Source organism: Lemur catta, chromosome 3 (assembly GCF_020740605.2).
Source record: "Lemur catta isolate mLemCat1 chromosome 3, mLemCat1.pri, whole genome shotgun sequence".
NCBI lineage: Eukaryota > Metazoa > Chordata > Mammalia > Primates > Lemuridae > Lemur > Lemur catta.
In genome coordinates, this window is record NC_059130.1 from 13840636 (window position 1) to 13868590 (window position 27955).

Below are 27955 nucleotides of genomic sequence, written 5' to 3' on the forward strand. Positions count from 1 at the left end.
TGCTGTGAGCTAGGCTGATGCCACGAACAAAGCAAGACTCTGTCTAAAAAAAAAAAAAGAGGCAATTAGGCCATGTGAGCTCGTCCGTCATGAATGGGATTAGGTGCCCTGATAAAGTGGCATGAGAGAGGGAGTTTGTCCCTTTTCTCGTCCTTCTGCCTCCTGCCATGTAAGGACACAGCAACAAGGCAATCACCAGACACCAAATGCCGGTACCTTGATCTTAGACTTCTTAGCCTCTAGAACTGTCAGAAAATAAATTTATTTTCTTTATAAATTATCCAGTCTCAGGTATTTTGTTGCAGCAGCACAAACAGACTAAGACAATATTCACTGGAATTTAAAACTCACCGGGTGCGGTGGCTCATACCTGTAATCCTAGGAGGCTGAGGCAGGAGGATGGCTTGAGATCAGGAGTTTGAGACCAGCCTGAGGAAGAGTGAGACCCTGTTTCTACAAAAAATAGAGTGCTGGGTGTGGTGGCGCATGCCTGTAGTCCCAGCTACTCGGGAGGCTGAAGCAGGAGGATCACTTGAGCCCAGGAGTTTGAGGTTGCTGTGAGCTATGATGACACCACTGCACTCTAGCCAGTACAGCAGAGCAAGACCCTCTCTCAAAAAACAAAGAAACAAACAAAAAACCTCTAAATGGCTGGGTTAATTGCCAATTTGACAGCAATGAAGAGGTAATTAATGAAGTGGAAAAAATATGAAAAATATGAAGAAATTACTCAGAATGCAGCACAGAGAGAGAGACAACATATGAAAGAGAAAATAGAATGAGATGGTCCAACTTATATCTAATGAGACTTCCAGAGAGAGAAAGAGCAGTGAAAGCAGGAAACAGACAATATTCAAAGAGTAAATGTCTAAGAAAATTTTAGAATTAATAAAATATATGAATCATCAGATTCAAAAATTAGGAATCCCAGACTAGATATAAAAATAAATCCATATATTGATGTACCTCAGTGTGGAAGCTGTGTGGCTCTTTATGACCTAGACTTGGCAGTCACATAGTGTCACTTCCACTGTATTTTGCCTGTTGGTCAAAGTAGTCACAAGTCTGTCCAGATCCAAGTCCGGGGGACAGGGGGGCAGAGCAGAAGCCACTTTTCTTAGGGAGGGATGTGAAAGAATTGGCAGCCACGCTAGGTGAGGCAGCAGTTGTCCACACAAATGCGAAAGCAGGCGCTGGAAACTTGGGGCTGTTCTTGAGGGAAGCTGTTCATCAAGATGAACTCAGATATGTCTAAATTGTTTTGAGTAACATCAAATTATAACAAAATTTAAAAATTATTCTAAAGCGATCTACGCAGCCATGAAAAGACATGGAAGGAAACTTGAATGTGTATTGCTAAGCGAAAGAAGCCAATCTGAAAAGGCTACACGTACTGCATGATTCCAACTATGTGACATTCTTGAAAAGACAAAACTTTGGAGACAGTAAAAGCATCACTGGTTGCCAGGGATGGTGGGGGTTGCTGAATAGATGGGGCACAGGGGATTTTCAGGGCAGCGAAACTACTCTGCATGATACTATAAATAGTGAATATATGTCATTACATATTTTTCCAAACCCACAGAATGCACAACACCAAGAGTGAACCCTGATGGCCACTGTGGTGTCTGGGTGATAATGACGTGTCAGTGCAGGTCATCAAGTGTAAGAACACTGATGTGAGATGATGAGGGTGGAGGCTGTGCTTGTGGGGGGTCGGGGACGTATAGGAAATCTCTATACCGTCTGTTCAATTTTGCTGTGAACCTAAAACTGCTCTGAAAAATGAAGTTCATTATTTTAAAAAGTATTTTAGAGAATATTTTGAGGACTCTTGAGAACACACATGGGCCTTCACAGGGGTCTAGGGGCCCCAGTTTGAGAAACAGTGTTCTAGGGGCTTGGGTATTGCAGCTGCTCATATGTTTTTCTCCAGTGAAGTTATAGAAGCCCTATCCGTTGGCCTGGGTGGCCAGGCTAGAAGTCTCTTCTCCGGGTTCAAGTTCTCCATCAGACAGCTAACATATCCAAACAGGCTATGCTCTTGGAGGGTTTTCCACAGGCCAGGATCTAGTTGGCCTGGTTCTGACATGTATGATTAAAAGCTCAGGAAAAATATTTAATGGAACATTCTGATCTCATTAAAAAGCAAGAGAAGCACATCGTTGAAATATAATCCCATCAAGCCCTGCCTTGTAGACAGATGTGTACACCATATACTCCCCTATCAGAAAGGGATTGGAATTTATAAAGGGACATTTCATTTCTTGGCAACAAAGCTAGGCTATTTCGATCCTAGGGATATTTACCACCAATACTGAACAATCCTCTGCACCTGATGGACTGGCTACAGTTACTGAGTGTCATAAATGTCAGCAACCAGCATTTCTCTTAGCGAGATTAGCTTTGGGGAGTTGCTGGGGGAGAAAAAGTGGAAAAGGGACAGATGTTGTTGCATGTGTATGAGAAGACTGGGATTAGAGAACAGGGTGAGCCAGGGCTGGCAGTAAACATCAAAAGGGAGCCCAGGAGGATCTAGCTGCTGAGGACCGTCACTGCTAGGCCAGAAGTGTCCTTTCTCTTAGCCCTGTTGCCAGAAAGAGACAAGAACGCCTGGGTGTCCCCTCGTAAACCCTCTTCAGGCAGGGTCATAGCAGTAGCTGGATTTAAAAAAAAAAAAAAACAGTTTACAGAGCTTTCCTGAACATAATCTCTCCTAATCATCTGGAGAGATCAGTGTTACTCGGTTTTTGGGAGTGGGGTGATCTATTTAATCATCTTAGCAGGGTGTTACCATCCCTGTTTTATAGATAAGGGGTGACTGGCCACAATCATGTAGTGTGGGGTGGCAGGATGACAGCAGGGTCTGGACCTTTGGGGGCTCATCCCAGCACCTGCACAACTCTGGAGTGTTGTAGGGCCACACCCTCTTCCACCATTAAGTCATTCAACCAATATTTATTGACAGCTACCATGCCAGGCACTGTTCTGGGTATTTGGGCTACAGCCATGGACATAGACAAAGATGTGTGTTCTTAAGAAGCTTATATCTGATCTGGAATGGGGGCAGGGGCAGAAATAGACATAAACACAATTATAAAGTGTGTTTGAAGGTGGTAAGTGCTATAGGGAAAAAAAAGTCAGGCAGATTTGAGGGATCAATTGTTGGGGGAATAGGGGAGTGGATTACAATTGTAGACTGGGAGGTCAAGGCAGCAGGGATATTGGCAACACTTCAGAGGGCTTCTGTGAGTGCTAAAGGGAAAGTTGCATGTGCAGTCCCCGGCCCAGAGCCCGGCACAGGGGTGCTCATAGGTGCTCACTGTGGTGGCTGTTATCACCACAGCAGTCCTGTCTCCTTCACTTGACTGGTCAGTGTCTCCCAGGAACACCCAGGCCGAGGCTCTGCCCCCAAAAGGCAGGCAGCTTAAGGTACAGACAGGTTGGACAGCAGGGTCAGGGTCCTGTCTGGCTCAGAGCATGGTGGCACAAACTTCCCCAGCTGGACTAGAGACCCACTATCTGCTTTGGGTGATGTGTCCATAGCCAAACCAGCAGGGTAAGCCCTGCCAGGGTGATCAGGTGCTGTCTCTGCTGTTTTTGATCAAAATAGAAGCTGGAAACCCAGAGTAGAGTTGAACAATGCTGACGGAACGGGCAGTGTTTAGTCAGGGCTCCCCCAGACCCCTTCATACTGGGAGCCCCAGAGCAGCCCACCATGTTGCCAGGCAACAGTGAGGGACTGAGGACAACCAGCAGAGATCAGCCAGCTTGGGGTCCGTTTGCTTCGGGCGCTGCTGGGCCTGGCGCCTGCTCTGAGGGAGAGGAGGTCTTACTTGTGGGCAGAGGAAACAACTAACCACGTGGGATGATTAAAGGGAAGCCAAAGAGGCATCCTTGATTCTGTGAGCCTGCCTCAGTGCCTGCAATTTCACCATTAGCAACTTGTTCTTTTAAGTAAAGACTCTGGCATCCTAGCTTTTTTGATGCATGAAATTTTTGGTTTAAACAAAATTTTAATTTAGAAGCATAAACATGTAAAAGACATTTTTAAAATATTGCTTCATTAAAGGGGGGACTCTTTGAAGGATCTGGCTTTCCAAACCCCTAGGCTCTGGAGCATAATTTGAAAATCACTGAGTTAAAGTTTTCAGCCACGCTGTTAAAAAGTAAACAGGCCAGGCATGGTGTCTCATACCTGTAATCCTAGCACTTCTGGAGGCTGAGGCCAAAGGATCGCTGAGGCCAGGGGTTCTAGACCAGCCTGAGCAACATAGTGAGACCCGCTTTCTACAAAAGATACAAAAGTTAGCCGGGCTTGGTGGTATGCACCTGTCGTCCCAGCTACTTCGGAGGCTGAGGCAGGAGGATCACTTGAGCCCAGGAGTTTGAGGTTGCTGTGAGCTATGATGACACCACTGCACTCTAGCCTGGGAGACAGGGTCCAAACAAAACAAAACAAAAAACAAACAGGAAACAGATTTAGTGTGGTAAAATATTAAACTATTGTACTTTAAAGTTATTAATATATTATGGCAGGTTTCAATGTTTTTCTATGTAGCGGGGAGAGAGATACCAGACTCCTTAGAGGATTTGATGAAAACTGTGGACCTGCTGCCCAGAAAAATGCATATACCTAAAATTCTGCATCTGGTTGTATGGCAGAAGTGGTCCATGGACTGCAGGTTAAGGACCCCTCTCTTGTGTGAGATTTGTTTATCTGATTTATTTCCAAATGGTATAAATACTTAGTCTTGAGGCAGAGAAGAGTGAGTATTGAAAGGGAAGAAAGGAGGAGAAAATCTAGAGGAGAATTGGAATCTTGGGAGTAGAGCCCAGGAATGTGTGTTTTGAACATGATCTCCAGGCAGTTTTAATGATCAGACAGAGGTCGAGCTGGTGTGTGCAGGCCCTAGGACCCAGGGGACACAGCTATTGAGCCGGCAGTCCTGGGGGGGGCGGTGGCGGAGGGAGGAAGGCGGCAGTCTGAGCAGCTGGAGAACAATAGGAAAGGTCCTCCCCACTCCACCTCCCTGAGGTCGCTATGCCCCTGAGGCTCAGCCAGACCATCCACCCAAAACTGGAGCAGGGCACCCTGAAGCAAAAAGAACAAAGTTCAGGAAACCATCCAGCAGGGGCTGGACCTGAGAGAAAGTCTCATCTAGGGGATTTCTGTTTCAAATTCTGACATTTCTCTATGGTTTTCCATATGCCTGTGTTAAGTGGAGCTCATTGGGACTTCCCTGCAAAGGGCTAGTCTGTCCCTAACAGGGAACTTTTGGAGGATGCCAGAAGTGACAACGTGGGGTTGATTAATGGGATCTGCACCTGTCTGGGTCAGGTGCTCTCCAGGGACTGTGAGAGGAGAAGGGAGGTGAGTCTGGGAAGGGGGGGGAAGAAGGAGGTGGCCCCCTGCAGACCCCGAGGCCTCCAGTCAAAAGTTGGCTCTGGTCAAAATGTGGGTTTACTTAAGAACCTGTTTCTTAACTTGGGCCCTGTCCCAGCCAAGACAAACCCAAGTCCTGTTGATCTTCTGTTTCCTTGGCTGGTTGTGACTCTGCAGCAGTGGCTTGGTGATTTTAAGACTAGGAATGAGAGACACCTGCTTGGCTCTGTCTGTTCTCTCTGGGGCTTAGAGGTGGCGGGGGAGTTGTCCCCTCTGCCCCACAGTCCTTGGGTAGCTATGCTTAGCCCTGTTAATGTTTTACTCAAGTGTACCCATCTATCAAAATTGTACAGTTAAGATTTGTGCGTTTCGGCCGGGCACGGTGGCTCACGCCTGTAATCCTAGCTCTGGGAGGCCGAGGGGGGTGGATCACTCGAGGTCAGGAGTTCGAGACCAGCCTGAGCAAGAGCGAGACCCCCGTCTCTACTAAAAATAGAAAGAAATTATCTGGCCAACTAAAAATATATACAAAAAATTAGCCGGGCATGGTGGCTCATGCCTGTAGTCCCAGCTACTCAGGAGGCTGAGGCAGTAGGATCGCTTAAGCCCAGGAGTCTGAGGTTGCTGTGAGCTAGGCTGATGCCACGGCACTCTAGCCCAGGCAACAGAGCGAGACTCTGTCTCCAAAAAAAAAAAAAAAAAAGGTTTGTGCGTTTCAACGTATATAAATTTTACCTTAAAAAAAAAGAACCATAAAAAAAGATCTTTTGCCTCGGAGACATAGGAAAAAAACATAATAACAAACAATCTCATGTGGGGAGAAGCAGGTGGAGGTAGATGAAGCAAGAACAGCTCAAAGGATCCACCCGCCTCGGCCTCTCAGAGTGCTAGGATTACAGGCGTGAGCCACCGCACCTAGCCTAGAAAGTGTTTTTTAAAAAAAGACTTAGAGGCCAGGCGTGGTGGCTCAGGCTTGTAATCCTAGCACTCTGAGAGGCCGAGGCGGCTGGATCATTTGAGCTCAGGAGTTCGAGACCAGCCTGAGCAAGAGTGAGACCCCGTCTCCACTAAAAATAGAAAGAAATTATATGGACAGCTAAAAATATATATAGAAAAAATTAGCCAGGCATGGTGGCACATGCCTGTAGTCCCAGCTACTCGGGAGGCTGAGGCAGAAGGATCGCTTGAGCCCAGGAGTTTGAGGTTGCTGTGAACTAGGCTGATGCCATGGCACTCTAGCCCGAGCAACAGAGTGGGACTCTGTCTCCAAAAGAAAAAAAAAAAAAAGGACTTAGAGATTTATTTTATCTTAGAAATCTCCCTTGCTAATCAAGAATCTTAAAGGAATTCATACTCCTTTAACTTAGTAATTCCACTTCTGGGAATTTATCCAAAGGAAATAATCAGAGATACACAGAAAATGTCATTGTAGTGCTATTTAAAATAACAAAAAACGGGACAAAATTCAAGGTCCAACAATAGGAGAGCAGTTAAAGAAACTATGATGCAGCCATTAAAGACATAGGAAAGTGCTTGTGACCTAAAATTAAATGGAGAAAAAAAAGTTAGAACACAAAACTGGATACCATATGATCTTCACTGTGTTTTTGAAATGCACATGCACGTACAGAAAAAGAGTGTAGAAAGAAATACAGCAAAATGTTAAAAGTAGTTATCTCTGCTTGGTGGATTTATGGCAGATTTTTATTTTCTTTTTTCTTCTAGTCTGTATTTTCATTTTTTTCTACAATTAACATGTATTACTTTGATAATTATTTTAAAAACTAAGATATGCTATTTTGAAGGAAAGGAGGAAAAATATGGAAGGAAGGACAGATTTCCATGCAAGTACCAGCACAAAATAATAAGGTCTTGGAACTGGAAAGAATTTAGAAATTAGAAATTGCCTAAGTCCAACTTCCTCATCTTACAGATGAGGAGACTGAGGACTAGAGGAGTCAAATGACCACCTAGGTCGTTCTTTCCTAGTTTCTCAGACTGCTTGTCTTAGTACACCACCAGCCCTCACATGCCCTGAGGACTTTTGCAGGCCCGGGAGTGCCCGTGTTAATCCTGGGAGGCCCTGTTTGGGGGGCAGCCCTTTGGCTCTCCAGCCTGTCTGAGCCGTCTGTTACCAGCATCCTTGGCCAGCTGGGCTGGAGACACGCCCTGGCAGGAAGAAGGCCAGTAGAACAGTAGACTCCACTTCCACACGGTCACCTTGTGCTTCTCACTCAGGTAGTTCTCAGCTCTGCTGTTGCAGAGAGGTTACTTCTAAGCAACTGGGCTAACTGTCTGTGGGGGCTGGCGTGTCCTGGCTTTCAAACCACCGTCACTTGGAGAAGAAAAAATGTAGTTCAATGGTTGGTGTCAGGTTGGAGTCAGAGATAGGCGTTACTGTTTTTGCCAGTCTTTGTCTAGACATCAAGACCCTTCTCTGGAGAATTGAGGGCAAGCAAGAGTGCGCAGTGGCAATGAAGCTTATTTGCATATCTACTTATGATCTGTCCCCTCCCCAGCCCGCCATCACCCTCATCCACAGAACTCTTCATCGTGCAAAACTGAAACACCGTGCTCATTAAACAGTAACGCCCCATTCCCCTGCCCCTGGCAACCACCATTCTACCTTCTGTCTCTATGAGTTTGACTACTCTGTACCTCATATACATGGAATCATACAGTACATGTCCTTTTGTGGATTTTTGTTGGGGAGCACCAACAGCAGCCCTAGGCGGAACTGGGAAGTAAGGTGGGGCTTATCCCCAGCGGGCCCACTTTCCTACCCCATCCCTCTCTCAGTTCCGACCCACCTGAGGTCCCTGCTCAGTGGCTAAGTGTTCTCAGCCCCCTCATCCCATTTCCCACTTATTCAGGGAGAGCACCCGATTGGCCAGTGTGGGTCGCATGTCCATCCCATGGCAGAGGAGCGTGGGCCACCTCATTTGACAATCCCACGGAGCCTGTATATGATAAGGAGGCAATGCATCCTCCCACAGGGGCGCTGTTACCAGCAGGAGGGGGGATGGACACCAGGCAGGCAAAAACAACAGATGTCCTTGTTGAACCTCCAAGGTTTGAAGTACTTTCCAGCCTTCCCATTCCACACAGTTTTGAACTTGAGCCTTTTCCCCCTGGGCCTTGGTTGCAAAATTTTTTTTTCATGTCCTTTATAAAAAATTTCAGAATATTACAGGGGTACAAATGTCTTGGTTACATATATTGCCTTTGCACCACCCAAGTTGGAGCTACAAGCGTGCCCAACCCCCAGACATTGTACACCGTACCCATTAGGTATGAATTTACCCATCTCCCCTTCCCCACCAACCTGCCCAACGCCCTGTGAATGTTACTTCTATGTGTGTTTGCAAAGTTTTTGATATGATTGGCTTTCCTTGCAAAGTTTTCAGCAGCTTGAGAGCCAATGCTGAGCCCCAGACACACTTTGTGAGTGTGTGTGACAGGAGGCTCTCAAATACCAGCAGCCTTGAACACAGACTGGGTTCAGATAGCCTGGGTCCAACCCAGGCTTGGCAACCTCCTGGCTATGTGGTCTTGAGTGAGCAAGTTCACCTCACAATGCCTCAGTTTTCTCATCTGTAAAATGGTAAAATAATAGTACCCACCTCATTGGGTTGTTTTGAAGATGAAAAAGCCTACTGTGCTAAGTGCTTGACCTACATCACCTTAATTATGCTCACAGCTGACCAATTGCACATGGGAAAAAGGCACTCCCTCTCAGGGCAGATAAAGCCCCACGATAGGGCATACCACCTAGTAGTTGGAGCTAGATTTCACCGTCCACTCACGCCCTGAGCTAGGTAACCTTGTGAATAGGCTGCACAACCGTATACAGCAGCCCTGCTAATAAGGCAGATATTTGTGTATCCCCATTTTTTGATAAGGCAACTGTGGCTTAGGGAAGTTGTGCACCATGTGGTGGGATCACTTCTTACTGGCCTGTTGACTTAAGACATACAAAAGAGGCTAACCCAGTCCTTATGTCCCTCCCACCACCAGCATTGTGGACTACATCTCTTTGTCACCAGCTCATCAGCTTAAATTGTATCTATTTTCCACAGTGGATGGCAATCAAACACTTCTCTAGCATCTAACCACAGATTACCAACAATCTTTAGTCTCTAATCTATTGCTTTGATAATCATTTAAAAACTAAGACAGGTTATTTTGAAAGAAAGGTGGGGAAAGGTGGAAGGAAGGACAGGTTTCCATCCAGATACCATCCTGACTTCGCAATTAAAAAAAAAAAATCATTTCAGCAGTCCATTCAGTACCTAGACAGCAAGGACTAAAACTATTGTGGGTCTGAGTAAATTCTTCTGGAGCTGAAAGACCAGTGTTACCAACAAATAGCTCAATATTAGGCAAAGCAGACTTCAACTTCAGAGTTTTTTCCTCTTCCTCCTTATATGCCCAGGAGTATTACACAGTGGGGTGATGCTGGGGAGGATGGATTAACTAATAGTCCCCTTCCCTTATTCCTAACCCTTCCCTTATTTCCCTGATGAACAGGCAGCAGCCACTGCCTGCTGTGTCTCATTTAGCATTATGGTTTGGATATGTGTCATTATAATTATGCATGGTGGGGTGGAAGGAATTGTGTGCCGGATATATACACCAAATGTGTTTGTGTGCCTCCTTGGTGAATCTGTACAATATGCAGATTACACACTTTCAAAGATAGATCACTAGGTAGATTGAGGTACTGTTGGGGGATTGTTCACAGAACACTTAATATAATTGAGGAGTCCTGCCAGTTATACCCCTGATTTAACTCTCTCTAAGCTTATGTCTTGAGTGGTACGATCTCAAATACAGTTCAGATTTGAAACAGGTGCATCAGAGCCAGCTACCTCCAAGGCTGTAAATATTCCCAAATGGCATGAAATAAATTAGCACATATTGAAAGGGAAATTTTCTAAGGCTTAGAACTACCATTTTTCCCCAGCAAACCTCCCACCCGAGTGGGGCTCAGGGGACACCAAATGAAAGACTATGAAAAGTAATGGACTTGGCCCATGTGCTCCCAAAAGGCCAAATGCAGTCAGAGTGAATGGAAATTATCTACTTGAACAGATTAGATATTTTAACACTGATTCTCAGTGAGAATGTGAGCCTGGCTGCTGGCAGACAACCAACACTGTCATATTTAATTTTTAGATTTGGCTTTTAAATTTGGCCCAGTGTGAGTTTGTGTTTGATCAGCTCTATGAGGGTGGAGAGGATTCCTGGTGGGAGGGGCTGGGTTCTAGCTCAGTGATGTACATGCTGTGTGACCTTGGATGAGCTATTTCACCCCATTGAGTGTCAGTTTTCTCATTGGTGCAATGAAGGGAACAGCCTCTGCTCTGTTTGCCTTATAGGGAGTTGTGAAGATCAAATGAGGTGTTTGGGAACAATGAAAGCACTATAAAAAGACCACATGATTACGCTCATGGGCAGAACATTGAATCCTTTCTGCCTTGTTCACACAATTCTCCATTTAATTTACATACTGTGGATTTGACCCCTCATTCTTGCAGCAAAACCCTTTTGAGAAATCATTTTTAGAACCGGAATTGATGTGATATGTGTGTAGTCGCCTTATTTATCCTCAGCATCCTCTGAGATGAGGAAAAGAGTGGAATTGTGAGGAAAAATAGCCCCAAAGAGACAGTAGCCCCAGGGCACAAAGAACTCCCATCCTGGTCTTCTCTTTCTTTCCTAGGTGACACTGATATTTAAATCCAAAGCCAAAGATGCTGATCAAAATTTAGGCTCGAAGTTCCATAAATTTTCCCCATCTCCTCTGCACCTTCTCCCTCTAGGTGAAAATGCTGAGTTTATGTGTTGCTGTCCTGGGCTCACCAGGCACATCTGCTACCTCTAGGTGCTTGGCAAACAATATGTATTTGGTGATATTTCTCATAGAGGAAATCAAAAGTGAAGCCCTAAAATTGTTCTCTGATCATTCTAAGTGTCTGAAACCAGAGATCAAGAAACAATACGTTTATCATATTTCAACAAACCCATAATGTCACTTCTTCTAAGACCATTTTTTATGTGCCACAAAGAAAGAAACAGCTCTGTCAGTTAACACGACACAATGCTTCCTTACTGTGTCAATTATAAGATGCATCTTGGTTTCATAGAGGTTAAATGTAGAAAAAACATGCATCTTAGAGTGGATCAAATGTAGTATATTTGCCTATTCCAAAAGGCAAAACTTTTCCTTTTGGTCCTGATGCATTATTAGATTAGCAAACTCAGAACTGTCTCATTTTTAGTGTCAGCTCCTTGAAGTTATACATGCCATGTAATCATGCTGTCATGTGGATTGAAGGGGAACATTAGTTTTATTTTTCTTATGGATACAGTAACACAAAGTACCTCTGGGTTTGAATACAGTTTTAGGTAAAGCAGATTGTGAAATACTTGTCAGAGCCCAAATCATCACTAATTCCATGGTCAGTTGTTTATTATAAGATCTAAAAGAGTGAGAAATACTTAAGAACATTTGAGCCATCAATTGTGTTTTCTTTCTCCTGAGTAGCACTTTTTGTTGTTTTTGCTGTTGTTTTATTTCATGCTTGATTTGGCTGTTTTGCTGTTATCATTCAGTTTATTCTTAGTTCAGGTAGAGCAACTGAACTGTGAGTTTCTCACTGCACAGAGAAAGTAGGCGTGAACAGGCTCATGTGATGAGAACACATCACCTGCCTGGGCTAAATATGACATTTTCATAAAAGGCAAGTAGGAATTTGTAGTCATTCTCGGCATAAGGGGGCGTGAGGAACACAGGGAAATAGAAATACAGCTTCTGGGACAATCCTTTGTAATTTTTTTGTGGACTAGCCCTTCCATTCGGGACATCATTCCATTTAAAACGTCCTTGCTCATAATTTCTACAGTTTGGAAGAAGAAAAACTCCATCTGTTTCTAGCCTGTTCTTTAGTTACTTTCCCACATTCCTCTGTTCCATCAGGACATTACTTAGACACAACAGTGAAGGGAGTCAGATACACAGAAATTGTATTTCTAGGGACTAGACCATGGCCAGGTGGAAAGAAATGATTCAAATTACTGTAGTTCTCATACTTGCATCGTAACCATTTCAGCACCATGATGCCTGGCTCTCTGCCCGGGTTTCCAGGGCCCATTACTGTGACAATGACTGTCAGTAGCCATCCTGCTGGGCAGGAAGTGGGTGGGAAGCTGTTAATGTTTGATCACTGCTAATGGACATTTGCCCACTGTTCTCTCCCCTACAGTCTGAGTACCACTATGAGTACACCGCGTGTGACAGCACGGGTTCCAGGTGGAGGGTCGCCGTGCCGCACACCCCGGGCCTGTGCACCAGCCTTCCCGACCCTGTCAAGGGCACCGAGTGCTGTAAGCAGCCATCCTGCTCCAGGGCCTCCCTGCCACTTAGCTTTGGTTTTCCCTCCAAGCCTCCTGCTGTCCAAGATAGGCCCTTCCTGGCAGTGCAGCTGCCTTAAGGAGTCAGATCTTTCCCCTACTTAGTCATCATCCCCAACCCTTTTGAAATTTGGTGCAAAAATACTATTTAATGGATGCAAACTGGATATTTGAATTTGTTTTCATTTTTTAAAAAAAATTTAAATCCCATCAGTGGATACAGCATAAGCAAAAATTCCAGCTGTGTGCCACTCGGATTTTTTTTTTTCTTTTTGCCCACATTTTCTTTTTTGCCTATGTATTTCTCTCCAATCTACACTCCCCAGCCACAATCAGTCATTAGGGAAGATTACGATTTGCTTGTGTTCTTAAAAAGGAAGCCAGAGAGGATAAATTTCTGCAGAGACATCCTTTAAAATGCACCAGGCATCAGTTCAGGAGACAAGAATGCTCCCAACTGTGGCTCTGACTGTGCACTAGAAAGACAGTGTCTCGGTGCAGCTCCCATCCCTGCCTCTGTGACTCTGCAGTCACAACTTTTCTACAATTGGCAATTTCTCCTGCACTGTTCTGTAAAAGTACCATGGGGTAACCAACCGATTGGAGCTCCGCCCTTGCACTGTTCTTTTAGGAATGCAAAGAGAATAACAATAAAAATCAGGCACTAGAAATTAAGGAATCATTTGAAGAATTTGAAAGGCGATTGAAGGTATTCAAATTCTAAAATCAGCTCAGCACAGTGCCTGGTTGAGTAGGCACTGTATTTATAAATAAATACTTATTAAGTTAATAAATGGATATTGCTGAGATCTGAGCAGAACCAAGGTGTGACTAATGGAAACAAATAAGCCATCTTCAGTTCACTCTGCCGACTTCGGAGAGCTCCCACTACGTGTAAGCACTATGATGTGCACATGCAGTGTGGACCACAACACAAATAAGGCCCCGTCTCTGTCTTCAGAAGCTTACACTGTGGTGGGAGGAGCAGACTTTCATTCATCCACTCATTATTTCAGCAAACCTCGTGGAGCTCCCACTCTGTCTGTGCTAGTCACTGAGCCAGCTGTCCTCGGAGGAGCTCAGAGCCTAGTGGGTGGCAGACATATACAGTGTGAGAAAGAATGAGCATAATGGGTGCTTAGAAATCAGGAGCGGCTGGGAGGACCACTTGAGCAAAAGTCTGGAGGTGGAAGAACAGCGACACATTTGGGAACGAGCTTGTGGTCCTGGGTGGAGGCAACACCGAGAAGGCGACAGGCGGGATTGCGGTGGAGATGGAGCTGTAGTGGAAAGTCAAGACGGAGAGTTAGTCTGGGGGAAATTGTGGTAGAATCTGAATGCCAGGCTGATTTTTTTTTTTTTTTTTTTGAGACAGAGTCTCACTTTGTTGCCTGGGCTAGAGTGAGTGCCGTGGCGTCAGCCTAGCTCACAGCAACCTCAAATTCCTGGGCTTAAGCGATCCTCCTGCCTCAGCCTCCTGAGAAGCTGGGACTACAGGCATGCACCACCATGCCCGGCTAATTTTTTCTATATATATTTTTTAGTTGGCCAGATAATTTCTTTCTATTTTTAGTAGAGACAGGGTCTCACTCTTGCTCAGGCTGGTCTCGAACTCCTGACCTTGAGCGATCCACCCGCCTCAGCCTCCCAGAGTGCTAGGATTACAGGCGTGAGCCACCACGCCCGGCCTTAGGCTGATTTTAAATAAGGAGACTAGTAGCGCATATCAGTGTTTTAGAAAGATACCTCTGACCACAGAATAAGAATAGGGACCTAATTAGGAGGGCATTGCAGTGGTTGAGTTAGCAGGTCATGGGCATCCCAGCTAGCATGGTAGTAGTAGAACAAGAAAGGAGGAGACAGAGGCCAGAGACTCAAGGGGGAGATTCAAGGCTGAAGGGCTGTGCACCATTCAGAGGGGTCAGCAGGAGAGACCATGGCATCCTCTTCACTGGAGAGCTCCAGAATGGCCTACGTGCCTCTCCAAAGGAAACGAGACTGCCAGGGATAAGCTCAAAGTCCTGGAGCAAGGCAGAGCGTCCATGGCCCTAAATCAATCACTCTCTCTTTTATTAACAGCTTTATTGGGATATAATTTACATGCCATAAAATTCACCCCTTTAAAGGTAAAATTCATTGGTTTTTAGAGTATTCACGACAACCATCCTCACTCTGTAATTTCAGAACATTTTAATCACCCTGAAAAGAAACCTCATGTCATTAGCAATCTCTCCCCAGGTCCCTCCCACCAGCCCCTGGCAACCACAAATCTACTTTCTGTCTTCGATGGCCTTGCCTTTTCTGGACATTCCATACAAGCAGAATCACACAATACCTGCCATGGTCCTACATATTAGTGGGTCAGACTCCTCGCACCCAGCCCTGTGCTCCTCCCTTGGGGGTGCCCACAGCCCGACCACCTCTCCTGGGGCTGCGGCGACCTCACCCCGGTCCCGTGTCCCCGTCCTCTTTTCCAGCCTTCTCTTGCAACGCCGGGGAGTTTCTGGACATGAAGGACCAGTCCTGTAAGCCGTGCGCAGAGGGCCGCTACTCCCTCGGCACAGGCATCCGGTTCGACGAGTGGGATGAGCTGCCCCACGGCTTTGCCAGCCTCTCCGCCAACATGGAGATCGATGATGGCCTCTCTGAGTCCACCGAGAACTGCACTTCGTGAGTTTACATGCCACCCCCTGCCCCTCCGCTGCTCCTCAGGCTGGGCTGGGAGCACAGGATGGGAAGAGGAGCCACGCTGCCAGGGCCAGGGCTGCTGCAGGTCCCCCGGCACTGCTGGATGTCACTCCGCCTCAGATGCTCACTGCTCTAAGCTTACCAGTGACTGACAGGCATTTTGTGGGAGGTGAAAAACACGGGGAAATAAAGTAGATAAGGGGGGACAAAAGTTAAATGGCCCAGTCTGCTTAAGACAAAACCCACTGGATTTCCACCGTGGAATTTTGGATCAGCCAACACACTTCCTCAACTTGACTAGAACACAATGCTTTATTGCCAAGAGTCGGGGCTCTTCCTGGCTTGAGTGCTAACTTCTAAAACTGGTTCTGCCTCACCTGAGTTTATGAGGGGATAGAGTAAGACCAGACCCGAGCTTTGGTCAGAGCTGGCTGAGACCCCAGTGCCTGGAAAATTTCCTAGCTCAGAAGGAGACCTTTGCCTGTAATTGAAAAGCTCAGTCCAAGGTATGTGGAGAACTGGCTATTTATTTCAGATGTGCATAACACATCCATAACTCTCATTCTTTCTCACACTGTGTGTGAGTGCCAGACACTATTCTGGGTGCTTTACACATACTATTTTCTCTAATCCTCACAAGAACCCCGTGGAATAGGTATTACTGTTCGTATTACAGAGAGGAGGAACTGGAGGCTCAGCAAGGTTAAGTGACCTGCCCTTTGTTTTCCAGCTTACAACTGGTGAGACTGGAATTCCAACCTGGTCCCAAGCTTTCTGCTGCCCCATAAAACCATCTTCAAATGACATTTAGTGTGTGCAAGGCAATGTTGGGTCCTAGGGAGTAAAAGAGGAAGGATGCAAGGATGTGAAAGTACACTGCTCTTTGTTAAATATTGACAATGAACATGGGAGGAAAACTAAGTGAGTTTCTCTTATACCCAGGCGATCAAATGGATAGAAGGGACTTAAGAATTGTATTACACTTGGATTTCTAAAACTGTGACCAATGTCCCCCATTCCTATACCTAAATCTTGTCTGAGCCAAAAAGCAGGTGTTCAATATGTCATCCAGCTTTAATGTTATTTTAGAGTTCAAGTTTATGTGTCAAATTCATTAGCATGTCTAGGGACACCTACAGCAACTCCAGACCTCTGGGGACAAGACTGCAGGCTCTGCCCCCCCAGCTCTGCCAGGACAACTGCAAAACCAGCTTGCCAGGTGCACAGGCCACACAGTGCCAAGAGGCCCTAGGGCCCAGGCCCCACTGTTCCTCGTGGCTGGCGGTGCCAGCCAGGCCATTTTAGGTCCTTTTTTTTTTTTTATTTTAACAATGCTCTCATTTCCTGTACATAGCCTGAGATTTGGAAGTAATAAAACACCAAAGTGCAGAAGAAATTAAAAAAGCTAGATAAAGCTAGAGATAAAGCTAGAGAGGATTCAAGCTGGAAGGAAAGGGAATGTGTGGGTTAAGACAACCAATCCCCATTTGAGTCCTAATGGAGAATGTCATTTGACCATGGACAAGGTGCAGACCTGGCTCAATCAATTCCTACCCGTGTAAAGGAAGGATTCCTCTCTCTGGGGACAACACTGAGAGTCTAGAAATCATTATCTCTCAGCAAGGCAGAATGCGGGCAGGTTAATAACAATTTATGGCACAGACTATATCAGGGCCTGGACCCTAAGGCAGCCCACGACATCCCTGGAGGGAGGGAGGGAGGGAGGGAGAGGATGTTTCTGCTCTGTAGATGGAGAGGAAACGGCCACCTGGAGAGGTTTTGTGGTTTCCCACCATCCCACTGAAAGGCAATGATTCAGCTGGTACCAAGAGCCCAAGTGTCTGGCTTTCCTGTTCAGCTGTGTATTTGCCCAAATCCAGCCCCACAGCCTCCAACCTCACCCAAGCCAGCGTCGGCTCCTGCCGGTTCTGCCTTAAGAGCCTCCCAGCTGGTCTCCTGTTTCCACTTCCAGCCCCCTCTCGGCCGCTGTCCTCTCAGCAGCCAGATTCATCTTCTTAAAACAAATATCCAATCACAATACTTTCTTGTTCAAAACTCTGGATCCTATGGTTACTGATTGCTCTCAGGATGAAATCAGCTACCTTCAGAGTGCTGGCGGGGCCGTGCCGCTCTGGCCTCTGCCCAGCCTCTCCCAAGTACCTGCCCTCTCGCTTGCTGTGCTCCAGCCACACTGACCACCACGCTCCTTCCCTTTTTGGGGCCTTTGGACTCTGTCCCCTCTCCTAGATGACTCCTACTTAACCCTCAGGTCTCTGCCTAAAAGTCACCTCCTCAAAGAAACCATCTTTGACCCCATAGACTCCTGTTACACACTCTTGTATCATCTTGTATTTCTCCTGTGGTACCTATCACAGTCATGACTATGCGACTGATTGTGTGATTAGTTAAGTTTCTGTCTCCTCTACTAGAAACAGAATGCAAGCCAAGCTTTAGCCTGGTCTGTTGCTGTGTCTCTGGCATATAACATAGCATCTAGCCCAAAGTAGACACAAAATAAATAATTGGGAGCAAAACAGACCAACTGAATGTAGTCTTCATGGCAGCATCCCGAGCCTTCAGGAATCCTCCGTGGTTCCTGGGTATGTGTCCCAGGGCTAAGGTGCAGGAAACAGTCTGAGATCAGAGACTGGGATAAGCAAAAGGCAGTAGGAGTGAAGAGGGAGTAAGAGAAAGGATGTTAGTTTTGTTTTTAGAAGACCATTCCTAAAGAAAATATGCCAGGTTTTTCTTTCTCTTTTTTTTTTCTTTTCTTTTTCTTTTTTCTTTCTTTCTTTTTGAGATAGGGTCTTGCTATGTTGCCTGGGCTGGTCTCAAACCATTGGCTCAAGAGATCCTCCCGCCTCAGCCTCCCAGTAGCTGGGATCATAGGCATGTGCTATGTGCTCAGGATATCATATAGAAAAGAGTGAGCAGAAGCTCTAATACTGTGACAGTGAAATAAAAATAAGAGAAAAATAAATGTAAACATTAGAAATTAAAAACATTATATGCAGATCACAACTAACTGATCTATGACAAGTTTCCTAATCACCTCTAAGCCTCTAGTTCCTTCATCCTGAAAGTGATGAAAAAATAGTGCTCTCATAGGTTGTGGTAAGAATTAAATGAGATGATACAGGTAAAGAATTTACAGCAATGCCTGGCCCTGGAAATTAATCAGAATATGTTATTATTCAATGTGGAAATGTCTTTACCAGTGACAACTCTGATGAAAATCAGAATTGAGATGCATTTGCAAATGTGACCCACTTATGGCATCCTTTTAATTATTCATCAAACTTCAGGAGTTATTTATAGCTTATGCCATGGAGCACATCAGCACTAAAAGTCTCTTTCAACAAGGAGAGATCAATGCTCTCTCCTTGGTTAGCTGGGATGTTTTGGATGAGCTCAGTTCATGTTTCCATTTTGAGAATAACACGGACTACTGAAGAACAGGAAATACCATGTTATTTTGGCAAACAGGGGGAAACCTGTGAACTAATTTGAGGTTCCCTTAACTGGCCATTATTAAGCAATTGGAGACCTGGTCTAGTGTCGGGCAAAACAGTGAAATAGTGGGGTTGTCTTTGATCACCCATTCCCACATTCCTCTGTTTAATCCCTGAGTCCTTCCTCTGTGCCAGACCCAGGGCTTTGTGCTGGGGATACATTAGTGAGCAAGGTAAATTTGATCTCTGCCCTCACAGAGTCTACAGGCCAACCAGGAAGATAGACAGCTGAAGAAGAATTAAAATAAAGTTTGATCAGAAGGGGAAACTCAAATTGCAAATAAACTAAGATGCTCAACCTTACTAGTAACCAAGGAAATAGGATTTAAAGCCCAGTTAGACACTTACTTCCTACCACATTATATTGGCAACAATTTTAAAGTCTGACAGTTCCAAATTTGGAGAGGATGCAGAATACCAGGGGCTCTCTTATGCTGCTGGTGCGTGTAAATTGATACGACCATTTTGGGGAACAGGGTAGCAGTAGCTGGTAAAGTTGGAGGTTCACATACCCTCTGACCCAATGGTTCTACTCCCAGGCATTCCACTCAGACATGTGCATAAGGAGACAGGAACAAGAATGTTCATAGCAGAGTGTGCACAATAGCAAACAATTGGAAACAATTTAAATGTCCACCAACAAGTAATGAATAAATAAATATGGTAGAGCCATTAAGAGCAATTTTACACAGTAGTAAAAATGAAGGGAGAAGACCTACATGTGAGAACATGGATGAATCCTACAATTATTATATTGAAGCCTCCCCCTAAAAAAGCAAGTTGCAGAACATAAAAGTATAGTACCATTTACATAAAGTTTTAAAACATGCAAAGTACTACCATACAGTATATTGTGTAGAGATACATACAGATAGAGCGATACATGGGATGTTGGAACAACAGCTTCAGGGAAGTGCTCACTTGGCAGTGGGGAAGAGAGTGTGTCACAGGCAAGGGGGTGAGGTTGGCCAGGGGCACACGGAGGCTTTTGCTGTGCTGTTTCTTAAGCAGGGTGGCAGGTAGATGAGTGTTCATTATAACTTCGTGTAGGTCTTAAATATTGCATAATATGCTAAAGATAAATAAAATAGAATGGGGTTATGGACGTGAGGAGGGAAACAAAGAGAGCTGAGGGTACCCATAGCAGAGGCAGATAGAGTCAAGGAAGACTTCTTAGATTAAGTGGCATTTACTCTAAGACATGAGTAGGAATTAAATATTGAGGGAAGGAAGACGAAGTTTGTTCTAGGAAGAGGGAACAGCATGTGGGGAGGCCCAGGAGTAAGAGAAGTTTGGCAGAGGAATTGAAAGAAATTCTGTAGGGCTAGAGTATAAAGAGGAGGCCAAGAATTCATACCTCATCCTAAGGGGAACAGGGAGTCAGTCACAGGGGTTTTAAGCAGGGGAGTGACGTGGTCAGTGTGGAGAGGGGTTGGAGGATGCAGGACTGGATGCGGGGAGACGAGTTTGGAGGCAGTTCAGAGGTGGTGGGCGTAGGGAAAGCCCCTGGGCATGACTAGATTGGTTGTCTCTGGGGTTCTCTGGCCTTACCCCTTCCCATAAAAACCACTTACATGTAGCATCTGCAAGTGAATGTTTCCATTAATTGCAAATTCAACTGATATATGAAAAAAAAAAGAATAAAGTGGACATTTCCAGAAAACCAGGTAGACTAGACTGGGTGGACTTCTGACTTCTGAAGAACATCCGTGTTTACTGACTGACTTTGGCAGCTTTGGAGTTAGGCAGAGGTGGGTTTGAATCTTAGCCCTGCCATTTGCTGGCTTCGTGGTATTGGGCATGGTACTCCCCCAGCCTCAGTTTCATCATCTGTTAAATGGAAAGAAATAGCACTTCCTCTTATTGAGGAAAAGAAATCATGAATTTAAAACATGTAGTTCAGCTGGGCACGGTGATGCACGCCTGTAGTCTCAGCTACACAGACTCAGGAGGCTGAGGCAGGAGGATCGCTTCAGCCCAGGAGTTTGAGGCCACAGTGAGCTATGACTGTGCCACCCCCCTCCAGCCTGGGTGACTGAGCGAGACCCCATCTCTAAATACAATAAGAATTAAGTTAAAAGAAGACAAATACCATGTAGTTTAATACCTGGGAGATAGTAAGCAACCAATAAGTATTTACCCAGCCCCCAGTTCACCTGCCATCTACCTGCTGGGTAGTTCTGTGTATGGGGAGGTTACCTGCCTGCCTTTCTCTTGTTGGCTGCACTCCAGGCTCCTTGATCTACCTCAGAGCTTCTTTAGTCCTTCTTCACTGCAATGTTCAGGTCCAAGCTTGGCTTGTGAATCACAGGTCTAGAATTCCCAGAGACCATGCGGGACAGGAGACCTGTACGTGGCACAAAGCCTGGCAGGCCGTGCTCCTGCCAATGAACTTGGTTCCTGTTCCCTCACAGGTCCAAGTGGGTCCCCCGGGGTGACTACATCGCCTCCAACACGGACGAATGCACAGCCACGCTGATGTACGCCGTCAACCTGAAGCAGTCTGGCACCGTTAACTTTGAATACTACTACCCAGACTCCAGCATCATCTTCGAGTTCTTTGTAAGCCCCTGGCCAAGGGAGAGGGTGGGAGGTACAGGCTCCCCAAGGTTCAGCTGGATTTGCAAGAATCCATCATGAGTGTAGTTCTGCTTGGGACATCACAGTTGTTTTCCCTCTGGACAGAACTATGGGCAAAATGAGCTGAGGCCTAAAGAGGCAAGGCGAAAAGGCTAAAGTCAAAGGACTTTGGGGGGCAGAAGAGAGTCTGGAAGATTTCTAGGTGTTTTGTCCTGCTCAGACACAAAAACAGCATGTCTGAGTTACGCATCGTTTCTTTGATGTCGATGCTCAGACGCTTGCGTGTGCATCTAGCCCCTGCCCTACTTCAAGGCTCGTGCATTCTCAGCTCAGTCCCTCAAGGAAATTGACAACTCTTCTCCTCACAGAAGGGCCCTCTGGAGGGCTGGTGGCATGGGGTAAGGCACCCATTTCCTTAGAAAGCTGAGGCTCTGGTCCCAAACTCCTGTGCCTCAGGTTCAGAACGACCAGTGCCAGCCCAATGTGGATGACTCCAGGTGGATGAAAACCACAGAGAAAGGATGGGAATTCCACAGTGTGAGTATCACACCAGCCTTCTCCTGGAGATCCCAGAAAAGGGACCAAGGGCCATTCCTCAGAGTGTCACCTCCTCCCAGTCTGAGCCTCTAGCACAGCAGGGCTCTGATGTGACAGGGACACTATGTTCCTTCTCCTCTAGAGTTGATGGAATATGGGTGTGGCCGACTTGTTGCTCCTGTGGCTTGACCCAAAGACCAGCAGCTTTCTAGCTTTAAGGCTGTGTTTTCTGGGGATGGGGGTTCTTCCCTGTAGAACCAGAGAAGAATGAGGGGATGCCAGTCACCCTGCTGTTAGTACCTTCAGGTCCCTTTACTGGTCTGGCCATAAGAGATGCTCATGGACTATGTGATCGAGGGAGCAGAGGGGGGGACATGACAGGGTTGCAGGAGGAGACTTAGAAAGAGAGGAGCTAAGCTAAGGTGGGAGGAAGGGCAAAGCTGAGCAAGAGGAGGGAGAGGGTCAGCGTAGGCACAGCCAGGCAGGCTGTGAGAGGAGAGCTCCCCACACATTAGTGACATCTGTCTCTGTGATGAACTAACACCTCCTGCTTGTGGTTTTCAGGTCGAGTTAAATCGAGGCAATAATGTCCTCTATTGGAGAACCACAGCCTTCTCGGTGGGGTCCAAAGTTTCCAAGGCTGTGCTGGTGAGAAACATCGCCATAACAGGTACTGAGAGTGGGGCTGGAGGTGGAGTTACTGACTTCCTGGCCTGTTGATCTTGTAGGGAGGGTGGGAGTCAGTCCCCAGGGGGCCCAGGCTCCAGGGTCAGTCCTTGCTTTTCTATGCTGTTTTTTCTCCCTAGGGGTGGCCTACACTTCAGAATGCTTCCCCTGCAAACCCGGCACATATGCAGCCAAGCAGGGCTCCTCTTTTTGCAAACTCTGCCCAGCCAACACTTATTCAAATAAAGGAGAAACTTCTTGCCACCAGTGTGACCCTGACAAATACTCAGGTGATGTTTCTGAAGGTGGGAGAGTTTGGGAGTGGGGGGGTACCAACAAATACACAGGAAGAAACCAGGAAGTAGAGCCATCCTTCTGGCCAAACTGGGGACAATAATTCTTAAACCCTTCCCTGCCCTGGAAGACCCTTTGCTAATTCATATTTCCACTAATCACTCTGTAAATAAAAATGAAATCATTTAGTAAATATTTACTGAGCCTCTCCTACCTACCAGGTCCTATTTTATGAGCTGGGAATACATCTGTGAACAAAACAGACAAAGGTCCCTATTTTCATGGAGTTTGCATTCCAGTGGGGAGAAAACAGACTATGAAAAATAACTATATGAAATAGGCCAGACACGGCAGCTCACGCCTGTAATTCTAGCACTTTGGGAGGCCGAGATAGGAGAATCGCTGGAGGTCAGGACTTCAAGACCAGCTGGGGCAACATAGTGAGACCCCATTTCCATAAAAATTTAAAAATTAGCTGGGTATAGTGGCATGCATCTGTAATCCCAGCTACTCAGGAGGCTGAGGCAAGAGAATTGTTTGAGCCGAGGAGTTCAAGGCTGCAGTGAGCTATGATTGTGACACTGCACTCCAGCCTGGGTAACAGAGTGAAACTCTGTCTCTTAAAAATGAAAAAATAAAAATAATAAAAGAAACTATAAGAAATACATGATACATATTTAATAAATTATATAGTATGTTAGATGGCAAAAAGTGCCATGGTGCCGTGACAAAAAGAAAATCAACTCAGAGTTGGAGGGATTAGGAAAGCTAGCGAAAGAAGTTGTGATCTTTTTTTAAGCAGTGAAATCTTCTTTTAAAATGAAACCTTATATAAGGTTATAATTATAAGCAATAGACACGGTAGATACAAGAGGTATAAATTTATACATTTTAGTTTATAGCAATTATTATCAAGTTAGTGTATAAGAACCATGAGGTTGCATTGATAAGCACAAATATTTTGATAACAAGGACTAAACACAGAAGTTAGAATCTTTTTTTTGAGACAGTCTCCCTCTGTTGCCAGGGCTAGAGTGCCGTGGCATCAGCCCAGCTCACAGCAACCTTAAACTCCTGGGCTTAAGGGATCCTCCTGCCTCAGCCTCCCGAGTAGCTGGGACTACAGGTGCTGGCCACCACGCCCGTCTAAGGTTTTCTATTTTTAGTAGAGACTGGGTCTCGCTCTTGCTCAGGCTGGTCTCGAACTCCTGAATTCAAGGGATCCTCCTGCCTCGGCCTCCCTGAGTGCTAGAATTACAGGCGTGAGCCACCATGCTGGTGGAGAGGTTACAATCTTTGATCAGCCTCAGCATCTGTTGAATTCAAAGCAGGCATTTTGGGAAAACCACTACTCTGAGGGACAGGGAGGGGACAGCTGGAAGTAGCCTATGTTTACAGTTCTTGGATAGCTTCCTAAAGCATCCCAATTTGAGAAACAGGACTTGGTCCTTTGAGGGGTTCTCAGGGGGCATCGAGGCTCTGGTGTGAGACAGGCAGTGCCACCAGGCACCCTGTGCTCAGGCAGGTGCAGGGGGGTCAGCCTCCAAGGCAGGTTCTGAAACAGACAAGAAGGGAGAGAGAAACAGTTCCCTCTTTTCTCCTGGAAACACTCATAACTACTCTGTTTTTCCCTCCTTACACAGAACTTTATGTAAACCCAGCACAGGGCCCCTTCTCAAGGCCCTTTCTCAAGCAGACCCCCATGTCCCTACACGGACACACGCACACCTCACACAGGTGTTATAGTATGTGTTTGCTCTGCCAAGACCAGCCATCGACCTGTGAATTGCTTATTTCTACACAATTCCTAAAATAAAAGTCTTATTTCTCTACATAGATCTTGCCAAATGAGTATAGTTTTTAGTCAGAACAATAATGTTTAGCTCTTGGAGGAAGTTTTTAATGTATAAGGCTAAATTCCTGTTTTTCCACTTCAATTTCTTATTCCTCTTCCCTGCTCTACCTCTATCAACAGCAGCCTTTGTTAGTTGAAGTCTCTGGCTCCCTTTCCAGCCCAGCAATTGTGCAAGAGTTTGGATGGCAAGGTGGTTCTACAAAAACTGCCTATGTGTGTTTCAATCAATTCTATGCAACTGATTTTTATCCAGAGAGCTGTTATGAAAGTGTTAGGTTGGGAGTCTGAATTCTCAGAGTCTATTCTCTTTCTGCCACTGATTTCTCTCTCTCTCTCTTTTTTTTTTTTTTTTTTTTTTTTGAGACAGAGTCTTACTCTGTTGCCTGGGCTAGAGTGCCGTGGCATCAGCCTAGCTCACAACAACCTCAAACTCCTGGGCTCAAGCAATCCTTCTGCCTCAGCCTCTGGAGTAGCTGGGACTACAGGCATGCGCCACCACACCTGGCTAATTTTCCTATTTTTAGTAGAGACAGGATCTCACTCTTGCCCAGGCTGGTCTCAAACTCCTGACCTCTAGCGATCTTCCCGCCTCGGCCTCCCCAAGTGCTGGGATTACAGGTGTGAGCCACCACACCCAGCCTGCCACTGATTTCTCAATCTGTCTCTTAGACTAAGAAGTGAGCTTTTACTATTAATATAAAGAACATGGTCAACTTGTTGACAACCTCACTAGCTTAGGGTACAAAGAGAGTCACATTTCTTTGAGACTTGCCTCTTTCAGAATGCAGGGGCGGTGGGAGGCTGGCAAAATGCAGAGTCTGATGACAGCCTATGATGAAATGTGCATGAAGGGAGGGAGAGAAGACCCATCCATTTATTATACAAATATATTCTGAGTGCCTGCCAGGCGCCAAGGACTGCACTTGGTGCTAGGGTTAGAGCTGGTGCCTGCCCTTCAGTTTATGTCAAAACGTGGCTACGTAAACACCTAAGTGCAGTAACTCTCCATGGTGCAGTAGGTGTTGGGATAGGAGTGCAGGGTGTAGCATGAGTGCAAGCAAAAAAAAAAAGGAAGTGCCTGATCCTCTCTGGGAAAGGAGGAAAAGCTTCACCAGCTGAGGTCTTGAAAGATGAGCTGAGTCTTGAAAGATGAATGGGTGATTTGATGGGGGCAGGACTTTGGGGATAGGAGAAGCGTGAGCCAAGGCCAGACGGCTTAGGGAACTGCGAGTAATTCACTTTGGCTGGAGATTAGGTGGACAGAAGTAGCATCCAAGGCCAGGAGGCAGGCGGGGAACAGATTGCGGGGCAACGCTTCTGTGCTATAGTGAAAACAAATTGAGATTTGATCCTATCAGCAGTGGAGGCCATTAAAGAATTTTAAACTGGAGAGTGACACGGTCACTCTGCCTGGTGCTTTTGAAACACCCCTCTGGCTGCCACACGGGGGAGGGAGGGATGGCTGGAGGCAGAGGCCACAGCAGGCACCGTTGCTGGTGACCAGGACCTAAACTAAGCCGGAGCTCATGCGGGTGGAGGCTGGAGAACTCACAGGAGAGATGTTCAAGACAAAAGCTTGGCTAAAAGCGTCTTTCTCGTTGATACCTAAAATTTGATTATTAGGATTAATTTCTTTGTGCTCTGTTTATCTTAACAATCCATTTCCTAATAGAATAGCATGGAATTTAAGAGTGTGGGCTCCAGAGCTAAATTAGTAGGGTTCAAATCCCTGCTCCACCACTTAGTAGCTGTGCCAAACAGCTCTGCAAATTGTTTGTGCCTGTTTCTTCATCTATAAAATGGGAACGACAGTAATCATATCTGCCTCATAGCATGACTGTGAGGATTGATAAATACAGGTAGAGGATTTAGAAAGGGGCCTGCACGTACATAGTAAGCACTAATTTTATTAATTTATTTACATTAAGACCTGTCCCAACACTCCTATTTTGATAGGAAAATACTCTTGGTAGAGGTTACTACCGCAATTAGTCCCTTGTATAGTACTTTCCAAATGACAAAACATTAGTTTTCATTTATTACTCATAGCATAGTACAGGAGTGATTTTACCATTTACAGATGAATAAAGAGAAACTCAGAAACCTTAAGGGGTTGCCAAGAGTCTGAAATGGTGTCTGAGCTGGGCCTTGTGTCATTAGGTACTTAATCTCTCAGGGGAAACGTTTTCCTTTGATAAAAGGGGTCCCAGTGAGAACATTGTACTCCTGGAGGTGAGGAGAAAATACTGAAAGGAGAAGGGAGGTGCAGAAAAAGGAGCTGGAGTCCCTGAGATAAATTTTATCTTCTTACCGTTTTGCTCAGCGGCAGTCCTATTCAAATCACTTCTCACTCCCTCAACCAAACATTTAGGCTGATCTTTCAAACTTGACTAGTATCCAACTTAAACACCTCCATGAAACCTGAGCTAGGAAAGTGAGGTCTGTCTCAGCATTTTGGTTAATCATTTATTAAAACCACCTTAACAGTGGTCAGTGTGTAAACAGCTGGACCATCTTTGCTAAAACCTGGAGGTAGGGTGTCAGGCTGAGCAAATATTTGACAAGCAGAGAAAGGGGTTTGTATGGAATGCATTCTCTACACTTGTACTTTGCTACACCCACTACGCAAGGTCCTGGGAATTGGCACGTTTTCAGCGTCTCTCCCCAAATTTCTCCTGGCCAAGGCAGTCCAAAGCTGGAGTCCCTGGATCCCTCCATGCTGAATTGGGCCTTCTGCTTGTTAACAAAGGAAATGAGCTGAGAAGACCCCAGCTGTTTCTCAGCCAGTCGTTCCCTCTTGCCCGGCCTAATAAGACGGGAACAGAAGAGGTGTGGAGAGGTGCAGCTGAGGGAACTTCCCAGTGCAGGCCAGCGAGGCTGTAATTAGGAGAGTCTCTGATCCAGGAACTCATGTGGTGCCTTGGGGAAAAGAAGGATCAACTGAGAAATAAGCCCTTAATTGGAAAGGAGAAGAAGAGACTTTTAATCCTTATTAAATCTCTCGTGTGATGGTTCTCAAAT

At 45.8% G+C, this 27955-nt stretch overlaps 1 protein-coding gene across 3 annotated transcripts in view; it reads left to right on the plus strand.

Annotated features, from left to right (window-relative positions):
• The window catches only part of ELAPOR1 (endosome-lysosome associated apoptosis and autophagy regulator 1), a 74691-nt gene that overhangs the window by 28651 nt on the left and 18085 nt on the right, over nucleotides 1–27955 (plus strand). For all 3 annotated transcript variants that reach the window (XM_045546700.1, XM_045546699.1, XM_045546701.1), the window contains exons 2-7: nucleotides 12655–12775; nucleotides 15280–15472; nucleotides 21417–21564; nucleotides 22039–22119; nucleotides 22684–22789; nucleotides 22926–23075. In XM_045546700.1, coding sequence (XP_045402656.1) covers nucleotides 12655–12775; nucleotides 15280–15472; nucleotides 21417–21564; nucleotides 22039–22119; nucleotides 22684–22789; nucleotides 22926–23075 — 799 coding nt within the window. The remainder of the gene's footprint in view (nucleotides 1–12654; nucleotides 12776–15279; nucleotides 15473–21416; nucleotides 21565–22038; nucleotides 22120–22683; nucleotides 22790–22925; nucleotides 23076–27955) is intronic.